Raw genomic sequence first — 24,968 nt, forward strand, 5'->3', positions numbered from 1 at the left:
GACAATGATTGAGTAAATTTTCGATTCCGCGACTGTAGAAACGACGTAGTTTTGAGACGAAGAACTCGTCGAGCAATAATCGGAGCGCATTTTCATCCGAAAGGAAGTTTCTTGAAGGTTGTTCAATAGAGAGCGGAAAAGGCAAAAATCTGAGGGCGCAAGATCAGGTGAATAAAGTGCGAGCGGAATGATTTCTCAGTCCCACAGCTGTATAATATTTTTTGTCACTACCCGAAAGCGGGCGGCTGCTATCGTGGAATAGCATCACTTCACGCAGCATTATTGATCGTTGTTCTTGTATTGCGTCTGCAAGATGTCTCATTTGTTGACAACACTAACCACAGCTAACCACTTCGCTACGCAGGGAATTTTGACTGAGGAGGGAGGCGTGCTAGGGTAGTCCGTGCAGCCACGGTGCCAGGGTGGCGTAGTGGTTAGCGCATATGTCTAGTGAGCAGGAGACCCACGTTCGAAACCCGGCTTTAGTAGAAACTTTTATTCGTCACTTCAATCTGCGTATGAGTGTTAATATTCCTATAGACCTCCCTTCAAGCATCCTAATAATTACATAAAGTGGAAAATGGTGTTGACAAAAGATGGGGATAATCGCGAGAATGACTGTATTTGAGACAAAAGTCAATCATTCTATACAACAGGCTGGAATGGCAGAAGGGCTCCAATGATTAAAAATTTTGGGACTCACTTACAGCTATCGAAATCGTGGCGTCGGTCGGCAGCCGTCTTGAGCCACCGCGGTGGAGATGCTGATTGATAGTCTTACTGATATCTGAAGTCCGCCCCTGGTAGCTGAGTGGTCAGCGCGACGAAGTGTCATGCCTAACGACTCGGGTTCGATTCCCAACTGGGTCGGAGAATTTCTCCGCTCAGGGACTGGGTGTTGTGTTGTCCTTATCATCATCATTTCATTCCCATCGACACGCAAGTCGCCGAAGTGATGCCAACTCGAAAGACTTGCACCAGGCGAACGGTCTACCCGAAGGGATGCCCTAGCCACACGTCATTTCCGTTCCCATATCTGAAGTCAGAAGCTCGTGATCGACAACGTTATTTTCCCAGCACGGAAACCTTTCAAGAATTCTAAAGTGCCATCTGGGGAGTGGGAGCGAAGCTCTAGTCCGTCCTTACGAGTTTTGTAGACAAAAGTTGCGGCTGATTGAGCGCTCATGTAAACTGGTAGGCAGAAACCTCGCAGTTAGGTTTCGTAGCTATGTTACCTGGAGGTGGTGCTCGATTAATAGACGAAAGGATTTAATTAAAACAAACTACATTTATTTCTGGAGGAGCTGCAAATATTTTGGTAGACTCTTGGACTTTATAGCTTTGAATCACTAATCTGTTTTATCATGCTGTCGAATTTGCAAAGGATTAGTTAGAGATGGTCTGGTTAGAGCGTTCTGCAGTGGAGATCGCTATAGAGCATCAGTGATTGCCATTGATGCAGTGATTAACGTTTCCTTTTTCATCACTGGTGGACTATGACGCAAAGACTACTCGCGCGCCGCACATTGCTTGGAGTCCGTGGAATCCGGTCGCCATGCGCGCGTGAGCCTTTGCACGACGCCACGGCATCTCCAAGGTCGAGACAAATTATTGTTTCAGTGGATCTAAGGAAGAGTGAATCAGTCATATAACAACTTCTTTACTAGTACCCTATTGTTAGTGATCTCTTTTGCTTTAAATCAATGGATCGGGAGCACACCTCCCACCTCAGTCGAAATTCCCAAGATGATGTAGTGGTTAGCACATCTGTCTAGTGAGCGGGTCTCCTAAGTTTGAATCCTGGCCTTGCTACAAATTTTCATTCGTCGCTTCAGTCTCCATATATATTGGGAGAGATTATATCAGGATTACTAACAACAAACATACAGAACTCCACGATCAGGCCCAGAGCACCGGCCGTCGCCCTCTGTAATATGACGCCATTAGGATGACGTGTGGCAGAGTATGGGGTCTATGGGGTCAGCCCACCGTTCGCTCTCCTGCTGCTACCTCTTCTTCAAGTAACTCGTCAGTTCGCCTGACGAAGTTGTGTGGGCTTCGTTCCAGTCCTCCCATCCCAACACCAGTAATTGGACCCGGGCCCCGCGCATGACAAACAGACGCGGTGACAACTCAGATACGGATACTGATTTAATTTAGTTTCCAGTTTCTACAGCTTTCCTACTTTACGTTTTATATTAGCTGCCAACTGCACTGCACAATATAAGTAAAGAATAACTTTTTAGAAATCCCGTCATTGTATCCCCATTGCGACGTTAAGTTTGAAATTTGGTTCCGAGGTGTCCACGACGTACCTCTGTAATTGTGCAAAAGCTTAATACCCTGCGACGGCACCCTCGGACTTAGCGATACTTCGAACAGCAAGGTGCCGACACATGCGAAAAAAAGGCCAGAGCTCAGAAAGTCGTATGAAGTGTAAGGTGGGTTAATGATGTCACATTGGTACCAAAGTTCGACACAATCCCGACCAACGTCATTGTGCCATACGATGGGAAGGACGTCACACCAACTCCTATTCACATTTCATCCTTTCTTTTGACGCCTCAACTCACAACGTTGAAATCACGTGGTTTTCCTAGCTGTGGCCAAGTATAACGTTTCAGACACACCGCCGCCTAGTATCGACATGAAAATGAAAACGATCTTTCCCTTCGGACGTGGATTCCCACACATTTCGCGTTCGAAGACGACAGTTCGCAGTGCGATGAGCAACAGGACGAAGTTCTTGACGACCTATGACACATCTGACACCCCCTCGGACGATTCAACCCTTCTGTGAGCATATCGTGGGCCACCAACTCCATTAAACGTGATCGCACCCCTATCGCTCTGGTATACCGGATGGAACTACTATGGGCCGTTCAAAACCATTCGACGAAATTCGAACCCGATCAGAAGCAGCAAAGGGAGCTTGTGCTTTGTTTCGCCCACTCCTGTCGAGCGATCGTGGAGGGGTGCGACAGTGACACATACTTGAATAAAAAGCAAAGTGTTACTCTAAGACTCTCCCAGTTTGGCGTCACCCGTGATACGCCTTCCCCACTCTTCCCCACTGTTGTGCATTTTAAAATGTACCTGTGCAGAGATAACCCGTGGCAAGAGTCCCAGGCGCTTGCAGTCAGGCAAGCACAAGAGCACCGCTGTAGCCTGCCCACAGACGTCTAAGACTTCCGTCATGAGCTGTCTCTGTAGAGGTACTTTTTTAAAGAGCTCAAATGTGGGTGGGTGGGAATGTGGGTGTTGCCGTGCCAACTAGGTGGTCTTAGAGGAACCCTTCGCCGTTTCATTCACATATGCATCAATATCGTCGCCGACACCCCGAGAGTGACGACGCAGGGCGCCATGCTTTAGCACCGTTACAGGGCAAGGATGTAGGCACCTTCGAACCTAATTTCAAACTTACGCGTCGCAATGGGAGACAATTACACGTTTTCGAAAAAGTGATGCTTTAATTTTGTTGCCTTGTATAGTTAATGTTGCTTGCAGCCTTGTAAAAATATCTGAACAAATTTGATAAAATAATCATCTACATGGAAAACAAGTTGACCAAAGGGGAGTCATACCAAAAACCTTACAGCAGCCAAGAGGATTATTTGTTTGCCTTTAAGTGGCTCATTAAACTCTGAGCCAAGAATTGGAAACAGAGGACTTCCCAGATTTGGCAGAGATGGAGAAACAGGCACGAGCAGCGTATGTCGGAGCAGTAAACTGTTGAAGGAAGAACCTCAATCTCAGAAATTCAAAAATCTAGCCCTTATAGAAAGCGAAAATGAAGTTACTACTACAACGGATTCCGAAAACAAAATCAGTTTCGTCTAATGCGGAAGCTGCTTCATTTAGCCCTAATTGTCGTGTGGCCCGCCCGGTTAGCCGTGAGGTCTAACGCACGGCTTTCCGAATTGGGAATGACCGCCTGGTCCCCGGGAGAAATCCGCCCGGTGGACTTGTGATCAGGTCCGGTGAGCCGGCCCGTCTATGGATGGTTTTTAGGCGGTTTTCCATTTACCTCGGCGAATGCGGGCTGGTTCCTCTTATTCCGCCTCAGTTACACTATGTCGACGTCTGCTGCGTAAACAAGTTCTCCACGTACGCGTGCAGCACCATTAGTCTAGCGCGCAAACATAGGGGTTACACTCGTCTGGTGTGAGATGTTCCCAGGGGGGGGGGGGGGGGGGGTCCACAGGGGGCCGAATCGCACAATGACCCTGGGTTCGGTGTGGGGCGGCGGAGAGGTGAAGTGGACTGCGGTAGTCATCGTGGGGTTGTGGACCACTGCGGCTGCGGCGGGGACGGAGAATCTCCGTAGTTTCTAGGCCCCCGGTCAACATACAGTTGTCGTGTAGTTGGAAAATTGTCCCGATGTATATTTTCGACTGAACTCGCTAACCGTTAACGAGTTGTTGTTTTAACGAATTGTTGCTTTCAGTTTTGTTTCTTAAAAAAGGCGTTTTTTTGGTTCAAATGGTTCAAATGGCTCTGAGCACTATGCGACTTAACTTCTGAGGTCATCAGTCGCCTAGAACTTAGAACTAATTAAACCTAACTAACCTAAGGACATCACACACATCCATGCCCGAGGCAGGATTCGAACCTGCGACCGTTGCGGTCACCCGGTTCCAGACTGTAGCGCCTAGAACCGCACGGCCACTCCGGCCGGCGTTTTATATATATATATATATATATATATATATATATATATATATATATATATATATATCCGCGTTCAAAATGTGTAATTTACGACCTGGGGAAAGCTTTACCTTCTCGTAGTTTAAAGTTTCGTTATCTACATCTGCATCTACATATACGTATGTACTCCGCAATTCACCGTACGGTGCATGGCGGAGAGTGCCTTATACCAGTGCTTATCGTACCCTGTTATGTTCCACTCGCAATTGGAGCGAGGGAGAAACGATCGTCTGTGTGCTTCTATACGATCTCACTTTCCCTTACCTTGTCTTTGTGGTTCTTCCGTGAATTGTATGTTGCCATAGTGCAATTATTCTGTCATTATCCGTAAATGTCGGTTCTCTAAATGTTCTCAACAGTGCTTCATAAAAAGAACATCGCCTTCTATCCACGGATTCTCATTTAAGTTCACGAAGCATCTACGCAATACGTGTTGATCGAAACTACCAGCAACAAATCTAGTAGCATGCCCTGAATTTGCTTCTTTGTCTTCCTCTTTAATGCGACCTGTTGGGGACCCAAACGCTCTAGCAATACTCAAGAATGTGTCGCACTAGATGCGGTCTGCTTTGTAGATGAGCTACGCTTTCCTGGAATTCTCCCAAATAACTGAAGTCGACCATTCGACTTCCTTGATACCTGCCTTAAGATGTCGCTACATTTCTCATCGCTTTGCAACGATACGCCTGGATATGTAATCGATGTATGTCACGCAGTACAAAACTGATGTCGTGTTCGAACATTACAGGTTTGTTTTCTCCACTCATCTGCATTACATATTTCTACGTTTAGCTCTGCCATTCGACGCAAAAAACGGAAATTCTGTGTGAGTGATCCTGAATCCTCCTATAGTCATTCAAAGATGAAACTTTACCATACATTACAGCGTTATCAGCAAAATGTAGCAAAGCGTTGCTCAGCCTATCCGTCATCTACATGTACATCCACGTCTACGTACACAGTCTGCAAGCCATCGAATGGTGCGTGGCGGAGTGTGCCTTGTACCACTGCTAGTCATTTCTTCTTCTGTTCCAGGGAGAAACGACTGTCTATACGCGTCCGTACGAGCCCTAACCTCTCTAATCGTATCTTCATGGTCCTTATGCGAAATGTATGTTTGCAGCAGTAGAATCGTTCTGCAGTCAGCCTCAAATGCCGTTTCTCTAAATTTTCTCAATAGTGCTGCTCGAAATGAACGCCTCCTTCCCTCCAGTGATTTCCGCTTGAGTTCCTGAAGCATTTCCATATTACTTGCGTGTTGTTCGAACCCACCCATAACAAATCTAGCAGCCCGCCTCTGAGTTGCTTCCTTTAATCCTGCGTGATTCGGATCCCAAACGCTCGAACAGTAGTCAGCAATGGGTCGCACGAGTGCCCTGCATGCGGTCTCCTTTACAGATGCACCCCGCTTTCTTAAATTCTCCCAATAAACTGAAATTGACCATTCGCCTTCTACAATCCTGACATGCTCATTCCATTTCATATCGCTTTGCAGCGTTACGACCTGATATTTAATCCACGTGACTATGTGAAGCAGCATACTGTTAATTCTGTACTATGGAAATGGAAATGAGCATTTCGCTGGGAGACCCCTTACGGGGCAGGTCCTGTCGCCTTGGTGCAGATCTTATTACATTCGACGCGCGCCGGATGTGGATGAAATGATGATGAAGACAACACAACACCCAGTCCCTGAACGGAGAAAATCCCCAACCCAGCCGGGAATCGAACCCGGGCCCCTTAGGACGGCAATCCGTCACGCTGACCATTCAGCTATCGGGGCGGACAATGCTGTGCTATAACATTATGCGTCTGTTTTTCCTACTCACCTCCATTAACTTATATTTTTCTCCATTTAGAGCTAGCTGCCATTCATCACACCAACTAGAAATTTTATCTAAGTCATCTTGTAAACTCCTACAGTTACTCAACGACGACACCTTCCCATACTCCACAGCATCATCAACAAACAGCCGCAGGCTGCTGCTTACTCTATCCGTCACATCAAAAGATCGTTTATGTTTATAAAGAACGAGAGCAGTCCTATCACACTTCTCTGGAGAGCTCCTGACGACACTCTTGCCTCTGACGAACATTCGCTGTCCAGGACAATGTGCTTGGTTCTATTATTTAAAAAGTGATAGCCGCAACCGGAGCACTTGTTCGGATTAAGCACGAATCCACTGAGCGATTAGTGCTGTCCTCGCGTGATGCATCGCATCTGGGACCATGCACAGTAATTTAGGAAGTGCGCTCAGTGTCGAAACTCACGCTGAGGTCGTCATAGTGCGTAAACTACTACAGGTGCATCAGCAAGTGAGAGGACACCAGCTAATTTGAGTATTGGCGTCCCTATTAGCAACTGTGCTGGCTGCGATGCCGGAGGCGCAGTGCGTGGCGTGCTGCATACGTGTGGCGCGAGGCGTGAGGCGGAAGCGCGCTGCACCTCGCTCCTCGCCGCTTGCGCAAGTCGCGGTGACGTCACCGCTGCGCCTGCAGCCGCTCCATCGGCCGTCCGTCCCCCAGGCACGTGGTGCTGTGATAGACGCTGCCTCGCCCAGACCGCTAGCACGCTCCGGCGCGCCCGCGCCCGCCTGCATTTCGTAACGGCGGGTGCCTTCCCGGCGCTCTGTCACAGCTGGGCGGGGTGCGGCAAATCGCACCCATCCGTTCCAATGTCATAATGCTCACACGCTGATTGACTTAATACATCGTCGTTTATACTACAAAACCACTTTTCGACGCACAGAGAAAGGTACATATTCAGCAACGGGAAGTATTAGACTATGAAGCTCCAGTACAATGTTTATCAAACTTTGTTGTGGTTTTTAACGCTAACAGGTATTAAATGATTAAACTTCCATCTGGAACTGGCGTCCGTCTTCAACTTCAATACGAAGTGTGACTCTTATTGGCACTAATGAACTCTTTCATTCGTTGAGTCACGGAAAAAAAAACAGCCTCCGAGAGTTATTTTGAAGAATTTCTTGTCTTGCCTGAATCAAACTTAATATGATTTACTAACAGGTCGTCTACGAACACGCTAGCGTCGACCTGACCGACACAAACAGAAAGGATACCCATCACTGACACCATAGAGTGCCACTCAATTTCCCAGTCGATTTTTACTTTATACCTATACAATACCGGCCGCGGTGGCCGAGCGGTTCTAGGCACTTCAGTCCGGAACCGCGCGACTGCTACGGTCGCAGGTTCGAGTCCTGCCTCGGGCATGAATGTGTGTGATGTCCTTAGGTTAGTTAGGTTTAAGTAGTTCTAAGTTCTAGGGGACTGATGACCTCAGATGTTAAGTCCCATAGCGCTCAGAGCCATTTGAACCTATACAATGAGGTGACAAAAGTCATCCTCTAATATAGTATCAGACCTCCTTTACCCCGGCGGTAGTGCAGCAAATTGACGTGGCATGGACTTTACAAGTCGTTGGAAGTCTCGTGCAGAAATTTTGAGCCCTTCTGTCTCTATAGCCGTCCATAATTGTGTAAGTGTTGCCGGTTCAGGATTTTGTGCACGAACTGACCTCCTGATTATGTCCTATAAATGGACGATGGGTGGCCAAATCATTCGCTCCAACCGTCCAGAATGTTCTTCAGATCAATCACGAACAATAGTGACCCATTGACATGGTGCACCGTCATTCATAAAAATTCCTTCGTTGTTTGGGAATATGAAGTCCATGTATGGGTGTCAATGGTCTCCGAGTAGCCGAACATAACCACTTCCAGTCAATGAGCCACGTAAACACAGCCCACACGATTATGGAACCATCACCATCTTGCACAGTGCCTTGTTGACAACTTGAGTCCATGGTTTCGTGGGGTCTGCGCCACACTCGTACCCTACCATCAGCTCTTACCAACTGAAATTGGGACTCATCTGACCATGCCACGGTTTTACAGTCGTCTAGGGTCCATATTGATTTCTGGGGTTATTTCATGCTTGGCTATTAGCACTGACAACTCTATGAAAAGGCCGCTGCTCTCGGTTGTTAAGTGAAGGCCTTCGGCCACTTCGTTGTCTGTAGTGAGAGACAATACCTGAAATCTGATATTCTCGGCACACTCTTGACACTGTAGATCTCGGAATGTTGAATTACCTAACGATTTCCGAAATGGTATGTCCCATGTGTCTAGCTCCAACTACCATTTCGCGTTCAGAGTCTTTTAATTCCCGTCGTGCTGTCATCATCACGCCGGAAACGTTTTCACATAAATCACCTGAGTACAAATGATAGCTTCGCCAGTGCACTGTCCTATTATACCTTGTCTACATCATGATACAACCACCATCCGTATATGTGTATGTCGCTTTCCCATGACTTTTATAAAAAAAAGGTTCTAATGGCTCTTCTCTATTTTTGAATCATCAGTCTTCTGACTGTTTTGATGGTGTGCACAACGAATTCCTCTCCTGCGCTAACCTCTTCACCTAAGAGCAGCAATTTTACCCAACATCCTCCATTATCTGATAGATGTATTCAAAATTCTGTCGTAGTTTACAGTTTTAATCCTCTACATCTCTCTTTAGAGCCATGGATCCCTGGTGTCTTAATACATGTCCATCACCTGTCTTGTCAGTATTTTCCATATTTTATTTTCTTCGCCGTGTCTACGGAGGAACTCCTCATTCCTTACCTAATCAATCTACCTAATTTTCAACATTCTTTTGTAGCACATCTCTAACGCTTCGATTTCTTCTAGTTCGGCTATCACTACCATACAATGCTCGGTTCCAAACGCATAACCGGCCGGTGTGGCCGAGCGGTTCTAGGCGATTCAGTCTGGAACCGCGCGACCGCAACGGTCGCAGGTTCGAATCCTGCCTCGGGCATGGATGTGTGTGATGTCCTTAGGTTAGTTAGGTTTAAGTAGTTCTAAGTTCTAGGGGACTGATGACCTCAGATATTAAGTCCCATAGTGCTCAGAGCCATTTGAACCATTTTTTCCAAACGCACATTCTCAGAAATTTTTTCCTCAAATTAAGGTCTTTGTTTGATACAAGTAAAGTTATCTTGACTAGGAATGCCCTTTTTGCCCGCGCTAGTCTTCTTTTTATGTCCTTGCTTCGTCCTTTATGAGAGACAAGGTAGTTTTCATCCAAGATAGCAGAATTCGTTAACTTCGCCTTATTCGTAATCACCAGTTTTTATGTTAAGCCTCTCGCTATTGTCATTTCTGCTGCTTCACATTACTTTTGTCTTTCTCCGCCTCTTGACACACTATAAATCGGCTGTGGCAGCGCAGTGCTTCGACACAGGTCACCCTATGCGCACAACAATGTCTAAATTCTCGAATCGACATCTTTGTGGGAGGAGGTGAAAGACGCAGCTGAAATTTATGTAAGAAAATGAAATGCCTACAGCCGTCCTTATGATGTAATTTATTGTATGGCTCCCAGTTTCGGTGTTTCAGTGCACCATCTTCAGGCCTGTATGCATAAACGGTAATGATAGCATCACCAGCTTACCTCCCATATATATAATTTGTGAACCGCCTAACCACGCGAAAGTTGTAGGATGATTAAGGGATTTCGAAATCAAAGTCAGGACTAAGTGTGACAAATATTTTGCTCCCCTGAATGAACAGAATTCACATAAAAATTGACAGAGAGCAAAGATATGTTAAAATTAAATTGTAGTTACTGAAATTGAGGCTAATAGTACGTCCGGTGCCAAATTATATGGAAGACTGAGTGGGGAAAACGCAACAAGATTCCCAAATGTGCGCAGCCCGCGAAATCAAAGTTAACGAGCCAAATAGAAATAAAAAAATTTAGTCAGTTAGGTAACACAAGTTACGAGCAGAAAGAAGTAAGTTGCGAGCTGCTCCGAATATGGGTCGCACTATCGGAACTGTAACAGCTATATGTCCCCAAAGTCATATAGCGAATCTTAGTTCACAACACACAACAGTCTAACTTTCAAAGCAACTTCACGAGGGCGGGGTGTCTCAATGCTCTTGCCAATTTGACGAACAAGACTATAGCTTATTTCACGTAAAAATAGGGGAACACAGCAGATACTTACCACTCTAGACATGCAACATGCACTTTAACTCACAAGAGGTACTGGCATGTACCAGTGTCCCATCGACTGGTGATTCTCTTTGTGCCAAGCATGGTGGTGTGGGCGACTCTTTCGATTGGATACACCAAAGTTTGGGAGCAAATGCGATCGACTTTGTCGCAATGGCCGGGCTGTCTCAGCGGTACGTCCTTAGAGAAAGGGAAAAATGTCAGCCTCAGTTATTCTGTGGGGCCACCATTGGCGGTTTGTCAGTGCTTGCCTTTAGCGAAGGCAGATGCAGCCTCTCACCAACGAAAGCACAGAAAGGGCTGCTGCTCCAGTTCTACGAAACCTGCTCGGCTCCCCTGGGCTGCTGACCCCTGCTACTGTGACTGACTGACCGCCTGTTGGCCACAAACAGAAATTTGAATCCACCCCAGTAGCGCACCTTTCCAGCAATAAAATACGCTACACTTTTCTCCCATGATAACCTGCCCAGTTCCTTCAAGAAAATAACCAAGAAAATTGTCAGAAAATTAAAAAGGATCAAATAAGGACGTGTTACAGTCATGTCACAAATGTTTTGAGCTAAGAGTAAGGGTACCTTACGGACAAGCTTTTTATTGAGTTGGTGCATAAGTTCGCAGAGTTTTTACGTAAGTTTAATACACACAACAATACACGTAACAGAGACTTTAATTATCGATAGTATATTGTCCTTCAGTATTTACAACAATCTGCCACAGCTTTTCGCGATCACCTGCTTTTCAGGGGAAGAGATTGTTGAGCCCTGTTGGGAACGCATTTTCATCTAGAAAGGAAGTTTCTTGAAGGTTGTTCGACAGAGAACGGAAAAGCTGATAATCTGAGAGCCCAAGATCAGGTGAATAAGGTGGGTAAGGAATGACTTCCCAAATCAACTCCCGTATAGCGTTTTTTGCGAGTCTACTAGAATGCAGGCGGGCGTTATTGTGGAGAACCATCATTTCAGTCAGTCTTACTGGTCGTTTTACTTGGATTGCGTCTGCAAGATATCTCAGTTGTTGACAATAAATGTTAGCAGTTATGGTTACACTTCGGGGAAGTAATTTTTAGTACACATACCGTCGCTGTTCCACCAGATGGGTTACACTACCTTTTGTGGGTGCCGCGGGTCTTTGTATTCCTTTCTTTTCCTTACGTTAGTAGAAAGACACCATTTGTCGCCCCCGGCAGCGATACTGGGTAGGACTGGTCGGTGTTGTTAATAAGCCAGTTCATGATGAACAAGCAGAGCTGCACTTGTGACGGCTCGCTTATTGTTGTGATTTTGGCTTAGAGCATGCGGTACCCATACACTCGATTTATGAATGTTCCCCACTGCATACAAATATCCCACGATGGTGGAATGATCAAAGATTATGACAATTACCAGTTCTTGAGCACAATGACGTAGATCATTATGGACTAATGTGTCTAAAAGATCTTCATCAAACCCAGAAGGTCTTCCTGAACACGAGAGTCACTAACATCAAAACGATCCTTCTTAAAACGAGAAAATAATTTTCTTGCTGTGTCCTGTCCAAAGGCATTATCCTCATACACGGCGCACATGTCTCTGGCTGCCTTCGCTGCTGTCAGCCCTCTTCTGAACTCAAACATAAGAATGTGTCGGAAACGTTCCGATTCTTCCACTTGGCAATTCATTTTCTAGCGTCCACAGCTCCACTCACTATCTCCAAATGACAAAATAACAATATGTAAATTCAAACAGCAACCGTGACCTACAAATAAGAAATGACTATCGATAAATAAGAGCCGGCCGCTTTGGCCGAGCGGTTCTAGGCGCTTCAGTTTGGAACCGCGCTGCTGCTACGGTCGCAGGTTCTAATCCTGCCGCGGGCATGGATGTGTGTTATGTCCTTAGGTTAGTTAAGTTTAAGTAGTTCTAAGTGTAGGGGACTGATAATCTCAGATGTTAAGTCCCACAGTGATTAGAGCCATTTGAACCATAAATAAATTCATAGCGACCTGAATACCAAAATGCAAAACAAAAACGCTACGAACGTAAGCACTAACTGAAGTGTTACGTGGCTTTATGCTTAATTACAGACTTACTATTTTATCAGTTGATTCGTTTTAACCACGTAACGCCCGCTGTTTACGTCCTTCTTCGTTGCTGAGCGATGTATCACTTTTCGTTCTGACGCCGCAACTCTTCCTTTCTATATCTTTACTACTTTTTATCTATACAAATAATGAACTATTGGTTTTGCCGTTTAGCAACTTTTTAATAACTGTGGAAGTATTACAGGCATCGGGTCCCACCTAATGTGTCACCCGGCTATACGTTTTACATGGACCTTTCAAGACTCGATCGATCTGTTTACAAAGAGAAGGCAGGATATCTCTTCCTTTGACGTTGTCCAAGATCGTCCTAGGAAGCTCGACGCCCTCGCGGCCCAGGCTCTTCCATGGCTCGCGGTAGTTTACAGCATTCGTTTTATTCCTTGCCCACTTGCCGCTACGCCGAACTTTCGTGGTGATCGTTGGGCAACGTCTTCCACGTTATCTGCAACATAAATAAACTTTCTTCCCACAGTATTTCTGAAAACCCAAAAACAAACTTAAAGAACATAATAATAATAACTGTTCTTACAATTATTCGTATAAGTCTTGGTCGATTTAATGAGGGGTGGGACAGGCCTAAGCCTTGTGACACCACACAACCTAGCATTAGTCATTTTTATTTCATTTTTGTGCAAACGTATGATGGCCACCAACGATTGAAACCATCAAAGTCATTACATCGTAATTGTTACTGTAGTAAATAGCAACATAGTTTTTGGTTATTACTTACCCGACTTCTGTTTGTGCCTCATCTCGTAAGTGGATAGGATAACTTAAAGTATGACAGACGATGTTGTATCGAAGTTGTCGTGTAGCGATGAGGCGTTGTGTTTGCAGAGCAGAGGTGTGAGGCCGTCGTGAGGATGCCGTCGGTGTCGATATCTGGAGGCGTGGGCGGGCGCGCGCCGGCCGCGGCGCTGCTGGAGGACAGCGAGCGCGCCTTCGAGCGCGGCCTGGTCACCAGGTTCTCCGCCGAGTACGAGCAGCGCCGGCGCCAGGAGGCCGCCACCGCCACAGAGGCCGACGCCGCCGTCGCCGACGGTGAGTGCCCGCAGCAGTAGCCAGTAACCTGCCTTTCATTACAGCTGGCGAGCCGCACGAGCTCCGCGCCAGACTGTGACCGGCGTGGCTTGCCCACACAGGTCCGCATCCATAGTAACAAGCAGGGTCTAGAGACAAGCGTGGTATTGATTGTGTGCTGAAGGATGGCCAAAATGGAGATACAAAATGCTGCATCGTTTACTAAACGACTCGGCTTGAAAAGTACGAGGGTCACTCCAAAAGAAATGCACACTATTTGTTTTTTAAATCCATCTTTTATTCTACATGATTGAAAGTTTTACAGTGTGTAGATACATCCTTTAGGAACAATATTTTCATTTCTCCACATGATTTCCACCCCTCTCAACTGCCTTAGGCCATCCTGGAACCAGCGCCTGTATACCCGCGCGGTAAAATTCTGGATCGACCTGTTGGAGCCACTGTTTGGCAGCGTGAACAAGGGAGTCATCATCTTCAAACCTTGTTCCATGAAGGGAGTCTTTCAGTTTCCCAAAGAGACGATAGTCACTTGGAGCCAGGTCAGGACTGTAAGGCGGGCGTTGCAGTGTTGTCCATCCGAGTTTTGTGATCGCTTCCACGTTTTTTTTTGACTGACATGTGGCCGTGCATTGTCGTGCCACAGCAAAACATCCTCCTTTTGCCGATGTGCTCGAACACGACTCAGTCAAGCTTGAAGTTTCTTCACTGTCGTCACATATGCATCAGAATTTATGATGCTTCCGCTTGGCATGATGTCCACAAGCAAGAGTCCTTCGGAATCGAAAAACACCGTAGCCATAACTTTTCCAGTAGAAGGCGTGGTTTTCAAATTTTTTTTCTAGGCTCAATTTGCGTGATGCCACTCCATTGATTGCCTCTTCGTCTCTGGTGAAGAATGATGGAGCCATGTTTCATCACCTGTAACAATTCTTCCAAGAAATTCATCTCCACCATTCTCGTACTGTTCCAAAAGTTCGCTGCATACCGTTTTTCTTGTTTCTTTGTGAGCCACTGTCAACATCCTGGGAACCCACCTGGCACAAACCTTTTTTAACGTCAACACTTTCAGTATTCTGCAAACACTTCCTTCCCCTATCCCAACGTAGCGTCACAATTCGTTCACTGTGATGCGTCTGTCAGCAGTCACCAATTCGTTAACTCTCTGCACATTGTCTGGAGTGTTTGCAGTAGGCCTACGAGTGCTGCCGCTGCGAGGACAATCCTCAATATTGCCGTGCCCGCTTTCATCACGTAACCTGCTTGCCCACCGACTAACTGTACTGCGATCGACAGCAGCATCTCCATACACCTTTTTCAACCTCTTATGGATGTTCCCCACTGTCTCGTTTTCACAGCACAGGAATTCTGTGACAGCACGTTGCTTCTGACGAACGTCAAGTGTAGCAGCCATCTTGAAGACATGCTGTGACGGCGCCATTCACGGGCACAGGTTGGACTAAGTTTGAAAACAAGCGGGAAGGATGTATCTACACACTGTAAATTTTCACACATGCAGAATGAAGACTGTATTTTTACAAAAATAGTGTGCATTTCTTTCGGAGTGACCCTCGTAGGCAGCGAGGAGCGGAAGTTGCCAGGAAAAAGAAAGGTCATTCCCTAAAAGGAATCAAAATTTTATTTAGTCAGGCCAGCACTGCATTAATCTGATAAGAAGGACTAATTGTTGTCGAAAGGCTAACAATAAAAAAACACGGTGTCAGACACCAAATACGTTCACAACAGAATGTATAATCCGTAAACCAGGAGCTGACGACATTCACCAGTACTGAACGGGTACTCTGCCCGACTCTCGGATAAGTTCCCGCAGTAAATGGCCGTACTGTAATATAAAAAAAGAATTTATTAAAATCTTGGCATAACAGTTTTTCACAAATTATACAGGGGGAACACCCATTTAAACTCTTAAGCCCCAGAAATACCTTAAAAGTAATTAAAACATTAATAAACATTTATAAAAACCCCTTATCTTAACTAATACCATCTACAAGGTGATTAAGCCATGGGAAACACCCAGTAAAAATAATGACATTACTATTTTAACATTAGAAAAACACAAGGTAAAGTAAATCAATTTGATAAGCTCGAAAACACCCAGCAAAATTAATGAAATAACAATTTGAACTTTAAGAAAAACACAAGGTAAGGTTAGTCAGTTTTGTCAAGCACCAAAACACAGTACAGCTGTCAATTAGTCCGAGCTTATATCCAGAAACAGAGCTTAACAGAGCTTAACAGAGGGCCAGTGGCGTACTTAACCGTTTTTTGCAGGAAAGTTGTCGGCGCTCCCCATCAGGTATCATGGTAACAAAAGACGGTGTGTCACCTGTTTGTGTTAAACAGCCACTGAGAGAGCAGCAGGCAGACTGCTTGTTTCGAAGTAATACATTCGGAACAAAGGGTGAAGAACTGCTGTAAACGAGGATTATAAATTTAACAGCTCCTTGTGTGAGTCGCAGCTGTTTAAACTGTGCTAGTATCTGCAAACCTAGGACAGCGTCGCAACCATGACATATTTGAAAAAGCAGTGAAATATTTCTCTGCTTTTTGCTACACCATCGGAGAAGTTAGGTGGAACAATGCTTTTCAATCAAATCTTGGGAGACGATGCGTGCATCAATGTTCAGTACTATATTGAATGTGCGATACTATTATTAATAAACACTGATCCACATACCTTCTTCCATGACTGAATCAAAAAATATAGACCACTTACTCAAACTGACGGCTTTTGCTCCGCTTCAGACGATTCCGGCCCACACAAACCTTTGACTCTTTAGGAGTCATTTCACCACCACATTTGGAACATTTTCATGTCTATACAATAAATCCACGAGACTTGCATCAACGGACGACGTCTCCGTGCAGAACTAAATCACTTAACTCAGTCCACTTTATAGCACTCACAAAATATTTCTCTCTAAACTCACTAATACACCGAAAAACAGCAGGCAAGACAATAGTTTCAGTTTCGGCTCTAGAAATATTTTTTCTCTGTGCTCGACTCTCATAGATTACTTCAAAGAATCATGCCATTGGCTTGGCGAAACTGATGAGTTGCCAACCTACGAGCAGTAGACAAGCACCGCCGTGACTGCCGTTGGTACTGATCTAGATAGAAGCCGCTTGGCAGTCCGAATAGAATGGGCCAGAATGAGTGTGAACAGGCACAGTTTGGAGCAAGCAGAAACATCGGAAGCAAACGTTCAGAAACCCGCTCACCGATTATAAATCCCTTAGTAATAGCAGCTGACATATGAGATGTAGTCACAGCAGAAAGTTGCTCAGTTCATCCAACTTCTGCCTGTCAGTAGCCGGTGCTGTCAGAGTACCACATGTTTTCGCAGAACAGAGTCCCGCCAGCACGTCCGCTTCCTCTTGCGAGTCCGCACAGCCATGGCGCGTGGCCCTCATCAGGCGTTCCGTTGCACATCCGCTCCAGTCCGAACGCAAAAGTAGAAGAGTTCCAGCCTGTTCAGTGCGCCTCATCAAAGCCTCACAGACGGACAGGTGGCGCCCTTTCACGGGACGCGGCCTAACCCTTTATTGAGTGAAAGCCACAGATAATAGTGGACAGCCATTATCGATACGAGCTGCCACCATTTACTGCTATTTCTTCGAAATGAAATACACTCGAGATGCCGATGCTTATTTAGGTGAAGGGGTAGACCATGGAGGACGAAGAATAAATTACCAATGACGAATCGGGAGAAGAGCAGACAAGCAAGCAGGAGACAATCTACATCTTCTACAAAGCTATTGTGATGTTGGAACGCTAATAAAATTGTGTGCTCTATTTTTACAAACAATGGTAATTATGAGAAGCAGTGCACGGCAGAACCTACTTCGTCCAGTATTATCGTTTTCTTCCCATTCCAATCACGCATTGAGCGAGGGAAAAATGACTCTATACGCCTCTATACCCATCCTAACCTCTCTTATCTTAACCTCATGATGCCTGCATGAAACATATGATGGTACCACCATGATGGTCGCACACTCTTCTTGGGCTATAGGTTCTTTACATTTTCGCATCAGAGTTGAGCGACAACTACGTCATCTTTCTTCCAAAGATTCATATTTAAGTTCCACGAACAACTGTCGCATCAGTGTCTTGTGATTTTGTCTACAAGTGCTCAGAACTTCCCCAGAATCCATTCGCCTACCCCAATACTGATTTTACATAGTCATCCAATTTCGCATCGTTTCTTGATATTAGCTCTAAATAACTACACTCGTGCTCATAAATTAAGGATAATTGCAGTATGTGGTGCCACACAACGTGGCACTACAAAAAACTGGCGCTAATAGCATAGGCACATAGAGAACACACACGACACGGATCTGTAAGTCCACGGTATTGGTGATTAGTTGAGAAAACCGTCCCGAAACACATGGGCTACAAATCGCCATTGTTTCTTGCGTATGTACCTGACATCAATATGGGATATGATCACCATGCACACGTACACAGGCCGCACAATGGGTTGGCATACTCTGGATCAGGTGGTCGAGCGGCTGCTGGGGTGTAGCCTCCCATTCTTGCACCAGTGCCTGTCGGAGCTCCTGAAGTGTCGTAGGGGTTTGAAGACATGCAGCGATAAGTCGACCGAGAGCATTCCACACGTGCTCGATGGAGTTTAGGTCTGGAGAACAGGCACGCCACTCCAGTCGCCTGATATCTTCTGTTTCAAGATAGTTCTCCACGATGGCAGCTCGGTGGGGCCGTGCGTTATCATCCATCAGTAGGAAGGTGGGACCCACTGCACCCTTGAAAAGGCGGACATACTGGTGCAAAATGACGTCCCGATACACCTGACCTATTACAGTTCCTCTGTCAAAGACATGCAGGGGTGTACGTGCACCAATCATAATCCCACGCCACACCATCAAACCACGACCTCCATACAGGTCCCTTTCAAGGACATTAAGGGGTTAGTATCTGGTTCCTGGTTCACACCAGATGAAAACTCGGCATAGGCTGTTCAGACTATACCTGGAATCGTCCGTGAACATAACCTGGGACCACTATTCCAATGACCATGTACTGTGTTCTTGACACCAGGCTTTACGGGCTCTCCTGTGACCAGGGGTCAGTGGAATGCATCTTGCAGGTCTCCGGGCGAATAAACCACGTCTGTTCAGTCGTCTGTAGACTGTGTGTCTGGAGGCAACTGTTCCGGTGGCTGTGGTAAGGTCAAGAGCAAGGCTACCTGCAGTACTCCGTGGCCGTCTGCGGGCACTGATGGTGAGATATTGGTCTTCTTGTGGTGTTGTACACTGTGGACGTCCCGTACCGTAGCGCCTGGACACGTTACCTGTCTGCTGGAATCGTTGCCATAATCTTGAGATCACACTTTGTGGCACACGGAGGGCCAGTGCTACGACCTGCTGTGTTTGACCAGCCTCCAGTCACCGAGGTGTTGTACCCTCATAACGTCGTCAATATCTGAGCCATTTTCAACACACAGTCACCATTAGCACGTCTGAAAACGTCTGCACGCTTACTCTCTGCACCGCACTCTGACATGCACCAACACACCTCTGCGTATGTGGACTGCTGCCAGCGCCACCGTGCGACGACCGCATGTCAAATGTACCGCATAGTCCTACTCCGAGGTGATTTAAACCTACAAAGCGCCCACCAGAGCGTTGTTTCACCATGTACCAGCGTTATCCTTAATTTATGAGCTTGAGTGTATATTACAGGCCGTACTCAAGATCTTCACCCTAATCTTGTAATCGCATGCCACTGATACTTTTCCATTTGTTATAGGCATTATCTTACATATATCAACATTTAAAGAGAGTTACCATTAAGAACAGCTGAATTTAGTGACCAATAAATCAGCCTAAGTTGACGGTGATCCTCCTCAAACCACTGTAACACTACTCTGGTCTTGTAACAGGGGTATTTATCTTGATGGAAGAAGACATCGCCTGCGGGGGAAGCATCAAGTATGAAAGGATGCAAATGGGCCGCAATAGTGCTTACGTATTCCCCGGTGTCATCGTGACTTCCATTACTACTACAGATCCCATGGGAGGCAATATGAACTGGCGTAATACTGCTCCCACCGGCCTGCTTGCAAGGCATGGTGCATTTTTCGAGCACCATTCGCCCGGAGGACGGTGTATCAGGACATGAGAGTCGACTTGGTGTAACAAGAAACGTGCTTCATCTAAGTCATCGCAAAAAATAATTCATCATGATCGCGATTTTAGTTAACGAATTTGTTTCCTTCATTAATGAACTTAGAAAGAATGTCTCGGGGCAGGACGTAATGTAAAGTATCTACGCAAAGTGTCGCTGTGATGCTCTAGCGATGCGGGAAAGTTAATCGGTTGCCAATTCATTTTAAAAGGCATTACGTTTTATTGGAATAATCTTAAATGTTGCTCACTCGTAAATACTGAGTACTGGTAAATGTGGCAACCACAAGAAATGTTAATTTATATTCAATCCAAAAGGACATAGTCTATACGACAATACATCTGTTCTTATGCACTACATACATCTCAGTCGCTTTCAGCTGGTAACCTAATCACATCATTAGTTTTAATTATACTTGATGTATTTAGGTGCACGTTTAATTTAATTAATTACCTACGTTAGATGCTATTCAACTTCTATCTGTTAACATGATCATGATAGTAACTACAATATGCCCGACAGAATTAGAAATTTTTTGCTTTAAATCTTTTAACTCCTGCCGACTCTGAATAAATGAAGAAGGACGGTTACGTTTTATCTTCGAGCACAGCACGAAACAGCAGGAAGACGGAATGCCCGCACATGATACTAGGCTATGAGAGAGAAATCCTGTTCTTGTGCGGTCACTTGATCTATTAACAAACGAAGGGACTTTGGAAAAACATGGAACAAGGTATCAATCTGACCGAATGGTAGCAAATTCGCTCTTATCCTTTGACATGTGAATTAGCTGCAGTAGTTTATATAGCGCTAAACCTAACGGTATGGACGGTTCAATGCGTGGAATATTCACAAAGCTATTGTCATGTTGGAACGGTAATAAAATTGTGTGCTCTATTGCACAAACAAGGGTAATTATGAGAAGCAGTACATTCTAGTGTAGTGAGGGTCAATAATTCATGTATCTACCACGGCATAAGTAAAGAGTTACTGTAATTTAATTATGCTTAGACTAGAAGTATTACTGCTTACAGTCATGACACTAGAAGTACTAGTACAGTTCTATTCGATATGAAAGTAACTGTCGTTCAGTGCTTAAAGGTACACCAGCAATTTTATCAGTTGCGACAGCAGTAGATAATAGATGGTTATGGAAGACAAAAAATGCGGAAGTAACGATGCCAATGAAGTACGATCGAAGCTGAAGTATTTGGCTGACTCATCTTCTTCGTAACTGTGAACTAAAACTAGTGTCAAAGTAAAAATTCTGACTGGACTCGTGGTAGTACAACTAGAAAAGTTGCGATATGACATTAGGACTGTTAAGATTGAACACGTATTAAGGGAACGAAGACTGAAACACTCCATTTTATTCTTCAAGGTAAATGCATAATAATAAACTGGAAGTCAGTAAAATAAACAGATAAAATACGTAATTCCTTCCTGCTAGGGATTGGGCGTTGCAGTAAACGCAGGAAGCAATTTGTCTTACTACCGAGGCAGGAAGAATGTTACGTCCATTACCACAAAACTCTATTTCTTTCAAGGCTACGTGCTGGACAAGCTACCGGACTACACACGTTAACAACAGGATCGTATACCCAAGACCGACTGTCATGCATTAACTTTTCTCTTATCCTTTTTCCTAAGATGAAAACCAGTAAGAGAGATTATTCCAGGAATACAGCTGACTTACTTACTTCCTGTTTGACTGATTGCTTGGAGCAAACCTCTCACGTGGAAGCGTGTCCGACGAGTAACGTGGTTAAGTGTATTGTGTTGGCGACATTGAAGAATGTGTGGAACAAGTAACGTATATTGTTTCTCATTTGCTTACGACTTACGGTTTACTTAAAAACACCCAAGACTGCTAATTCCAACATCCTCATGACTAGTCTGCAGTTCACAATTAAGTGCCCGTTAGACGAAAAGAGGGTGAGATAGGGTGTATTTGAGAATTATGCAGTTGAATAATACATTATAGAAGCTAAGTTGTAGGCGATAAATATTGTTTTAAGCGTTGTGAGAGAATCGAAACACTGAAATTTGATTTCGACTAACAAGGTGTCCGTAACTCATCTTTACAGCTCAAGACTTTAATGCCTTTGAAACTATACTAATATTAACAAATACTTTTCAACTTGTTATATGTCATAAAGTTTCATTTCTTCATCAATATACATGAATGCGTATACCCTTAGTGGCACGGATGATGTCTAGTCGGAATGCCATTTCTCTCCACTCAAGGTTCAAGATCTCCATGGTTACATCTTCTAATGGATTGCGAATGGATGACTTCAAGTCCTGTAGTTCTCTAACCTTGGTTCCGTACACCAGAACCTTTACGAAACCCAACAGGAAGAAGTCTAGTGGTGTGAAGTCAGGGGATCGTGGCGGTAATCGAACTGGACCATCTCCTCCAATCCACCTATCCGGAAAATTTTCATCTGGAAATTGACGGACATCTAGGGATCAGTGGAGTGCTGCACATCCTACTGGAATATGTCATCATGTGGCAGGTGTTCCAGTTGTGGCACAGCAAACTGTTGTAACATGTCCAGGTAAATACCACCGTTGACGGTAGACTCGATGAGAAAGAATGGACAAATGATTCAATTGTGCATCAGTCCGCTTCAGACATTGACCTTGGGACCGTCTCTCCCCATTTCATGTGTAACATGAGGAGGCTATGAACCCCATATTCGAATTTTATGATGAATCAGTTTGCCGGATACATGAAACGTTGCCTCATACGAGAAACAAAACTTTTCCAATACGTCATTGTTTGTGTCAGTTTTGCCTAGCATATCCACTGCAAACTGTTCGCGCTGAGGTTTGTCCGTAGTCTTTAGTGCCTGGGGAAGAAAATCGGGCCACCGGTTCAAAGAAACATCGCGGCATTTGCCTAATCGATTCTTCCCCGTTTTTAACAATGAATACAAAAATTTGTCTAAACAGGTACCAAAAGTTCCTCACTTCAGTTATCCCCAGTATGACTAAAAGGTCTTCCGTAGCGCATGTGGCGGGTTGCAAATTACACTGCCTGTCAAAAAAGTGACTACAAAATCGAGACGAATTTACAAATAACTTGGTAGTATCAGCCATTTATCAGTACGACGTTGCACCTCCTCTAGCCTGAATACATACACTGATTCGGTTTGAAAGGGTGTCATAAACCATTTGTATCCTCTCCTGCAGCCAGCTGACCCACAACTGTCATCAATAGTCCTGGATACATTCACTGGGGTGGAGTTGACGTCCGAGGTGGTCCGACATGTTCTCTCGAGGGTAAGTACGGTGGTCTTGTTGCCCACGAGAGTACCTAAACATCACTTATTGTTAGTTCATAGAGATAACCCGCCACTGTTCTGTTGAGAAATGGCACCACGGTACAGTCGCATGAGAAGTAACACATGGGGACACAGGATGTCAATGACATACCGCTGTGTCTTCAGAGCTCCCTCATTCACTACTAAGGGCGACCGGAAGTCATACCCGATGGTTCCCCACATTATGACACGAGGAGTAACACAGCTGTGCCTCTCCAAAACAATGGACGAATGTGACCTCTCCCCATTATCGACATAAGCGGTAGTGCAAAATCGCGATTCATCACTGAACACCATGCGACACCATTCTTCAGCAGTCCATGTTTCTTTATGCTTCCCAGTTACGGCACTACTCCAAACGCAGTCGTTAGTGTTGTGGTGTTAACGGCAGCTTACGCTTGGGTTGTTAATTCGGTAATCCGGCTGCTGCTAGTCTCCCACAAATGGTACGGGATGACATAAAATGTTGCAAAGAGCTCATTAACTGTTCTCGGATGGCAGGTACAGATGAAGGGGTTACAATATGTTATACCCTCCCTCGTGTTGATCAGACATGCACAACACGAAGCTGTACAACTGGTACAAACTAGTCATCAAGATACTGAGCCAATTAGATGGCTGCAATGTACCTGCAGGGATATCTGATACTCTAAGGAACATTTCTTCTAAGACGTTGACTTGTCGGCTGGTACACCAACGCAGGGTTGATTCGTTCTCTACTGGTTGCCATTTCCTGGCAAATAACTCGTAATACTATGCAAACTGTTCGGTGTAGATGCTTGAGCAATTGAATAAAAGAAAACTAGGCAGAGTGTACAACCGTTAAAGTGTCTGGAAGCCATTTTGACCCATGACGACTCATCTGTCACCAAAAACGCATGGAAATTGGTCAGAGATGGTTCCAGGTCGCATGTATCTCGTCCGACTGTTACACGTTGAACAGTCTCATGTAATTTATCTCCTCATTTTCTCCTTGTGTATACCAGAAATATTATTGTTGGCTTTAGTTTTCTGTCGATTCTGATGAGAATACCAGTAACACCGAAATGTTCGCAGTGACTCACTCTCTGTTTTACTTTCCTATTCATAACAAATTCTTCTCCCGTTATACTATTTTCTAAAGGGTGATATTACATTAAAATCATCTGACCAGAAATACTTATGTTCTTTCCATTTCAACGACACGAACTCTTAATTGTCTTTGAGCTTCCGTTTTCAGATTTTTCTGCTTCTTTATCACTCAAACCTCTGATGTTCCACGTTCCGACTCGTAGTATGTATCCTTTCGTTCTTTATGCAGTCTTTTTCTCGACGTCAGTTCCCTGTAGTAGGCCCTTTCCGGGATCCGAATGGGAGACTAATCTGGAATCTATAGGCACCGGAGAGATCTTCATGATACGTTTTTAATTACGGGCCACATGTCCTGTGGATGCACATTATTTGCATTAAATGCAGTAGTTTCCATTTCCTACTATATCCTTGTGGTTTTGGTCGTTACTGATTCTTCCGAATTTTATGGACAGTTTCCCAGCCCATGGGCAACCGGATGCGCTGGGCTTCTATCAGTTCTTCCGTCTTCTTAGAC

At 45.0% G+C, this 24,968-nt stretch overlaps 1 protein-coding gene across 2 annotated transcripts in view; it reads left to right on the forward strand.

Annotated features, from left to right (window-relative positions):
- Positions 1-24,968, forward strand: part of LOC126237057 (hemocyte protein-glutamine gamma-glutamyltransferase-like) — a 181,706-nt gene that overhangs the window by 12,317 nt on the left and 144,421 nt on the right. Inside the window, exon 3 of one of the 2 annotated variants that reach the window (XM_049946838.1) lies at positions 13,679-13,882. In XM_049946838.1, coding sequence (XP_049802795.1) covers positions 13,705-13,882 — 178 coding nt within the window. In that variant the 5' untranslated portion in view covers positions 13,679-13,704. The remainder of the gene's footprint in view (positions 1-13,678; positions 13,883-24,968) is intronic. The other variant, XM_049946839.1, reaches the window with a different exon arrangement.

This window comes from Schistocerca nitens, chromosome 2 (assembly GCF_023898315.1).
Source record: "Schistocerca nitens isolate TAMUIC-IGC-003100 chromosome 2, iqSchNite1.1, whole genome shotgun sequence".
Classification (NCBI taxonomy): Eukaryota; Metazoa; Arthropoda; class Insecta; order Orthoptera; family Acrididae; genus Schistocerca; species Schistocerca nitens.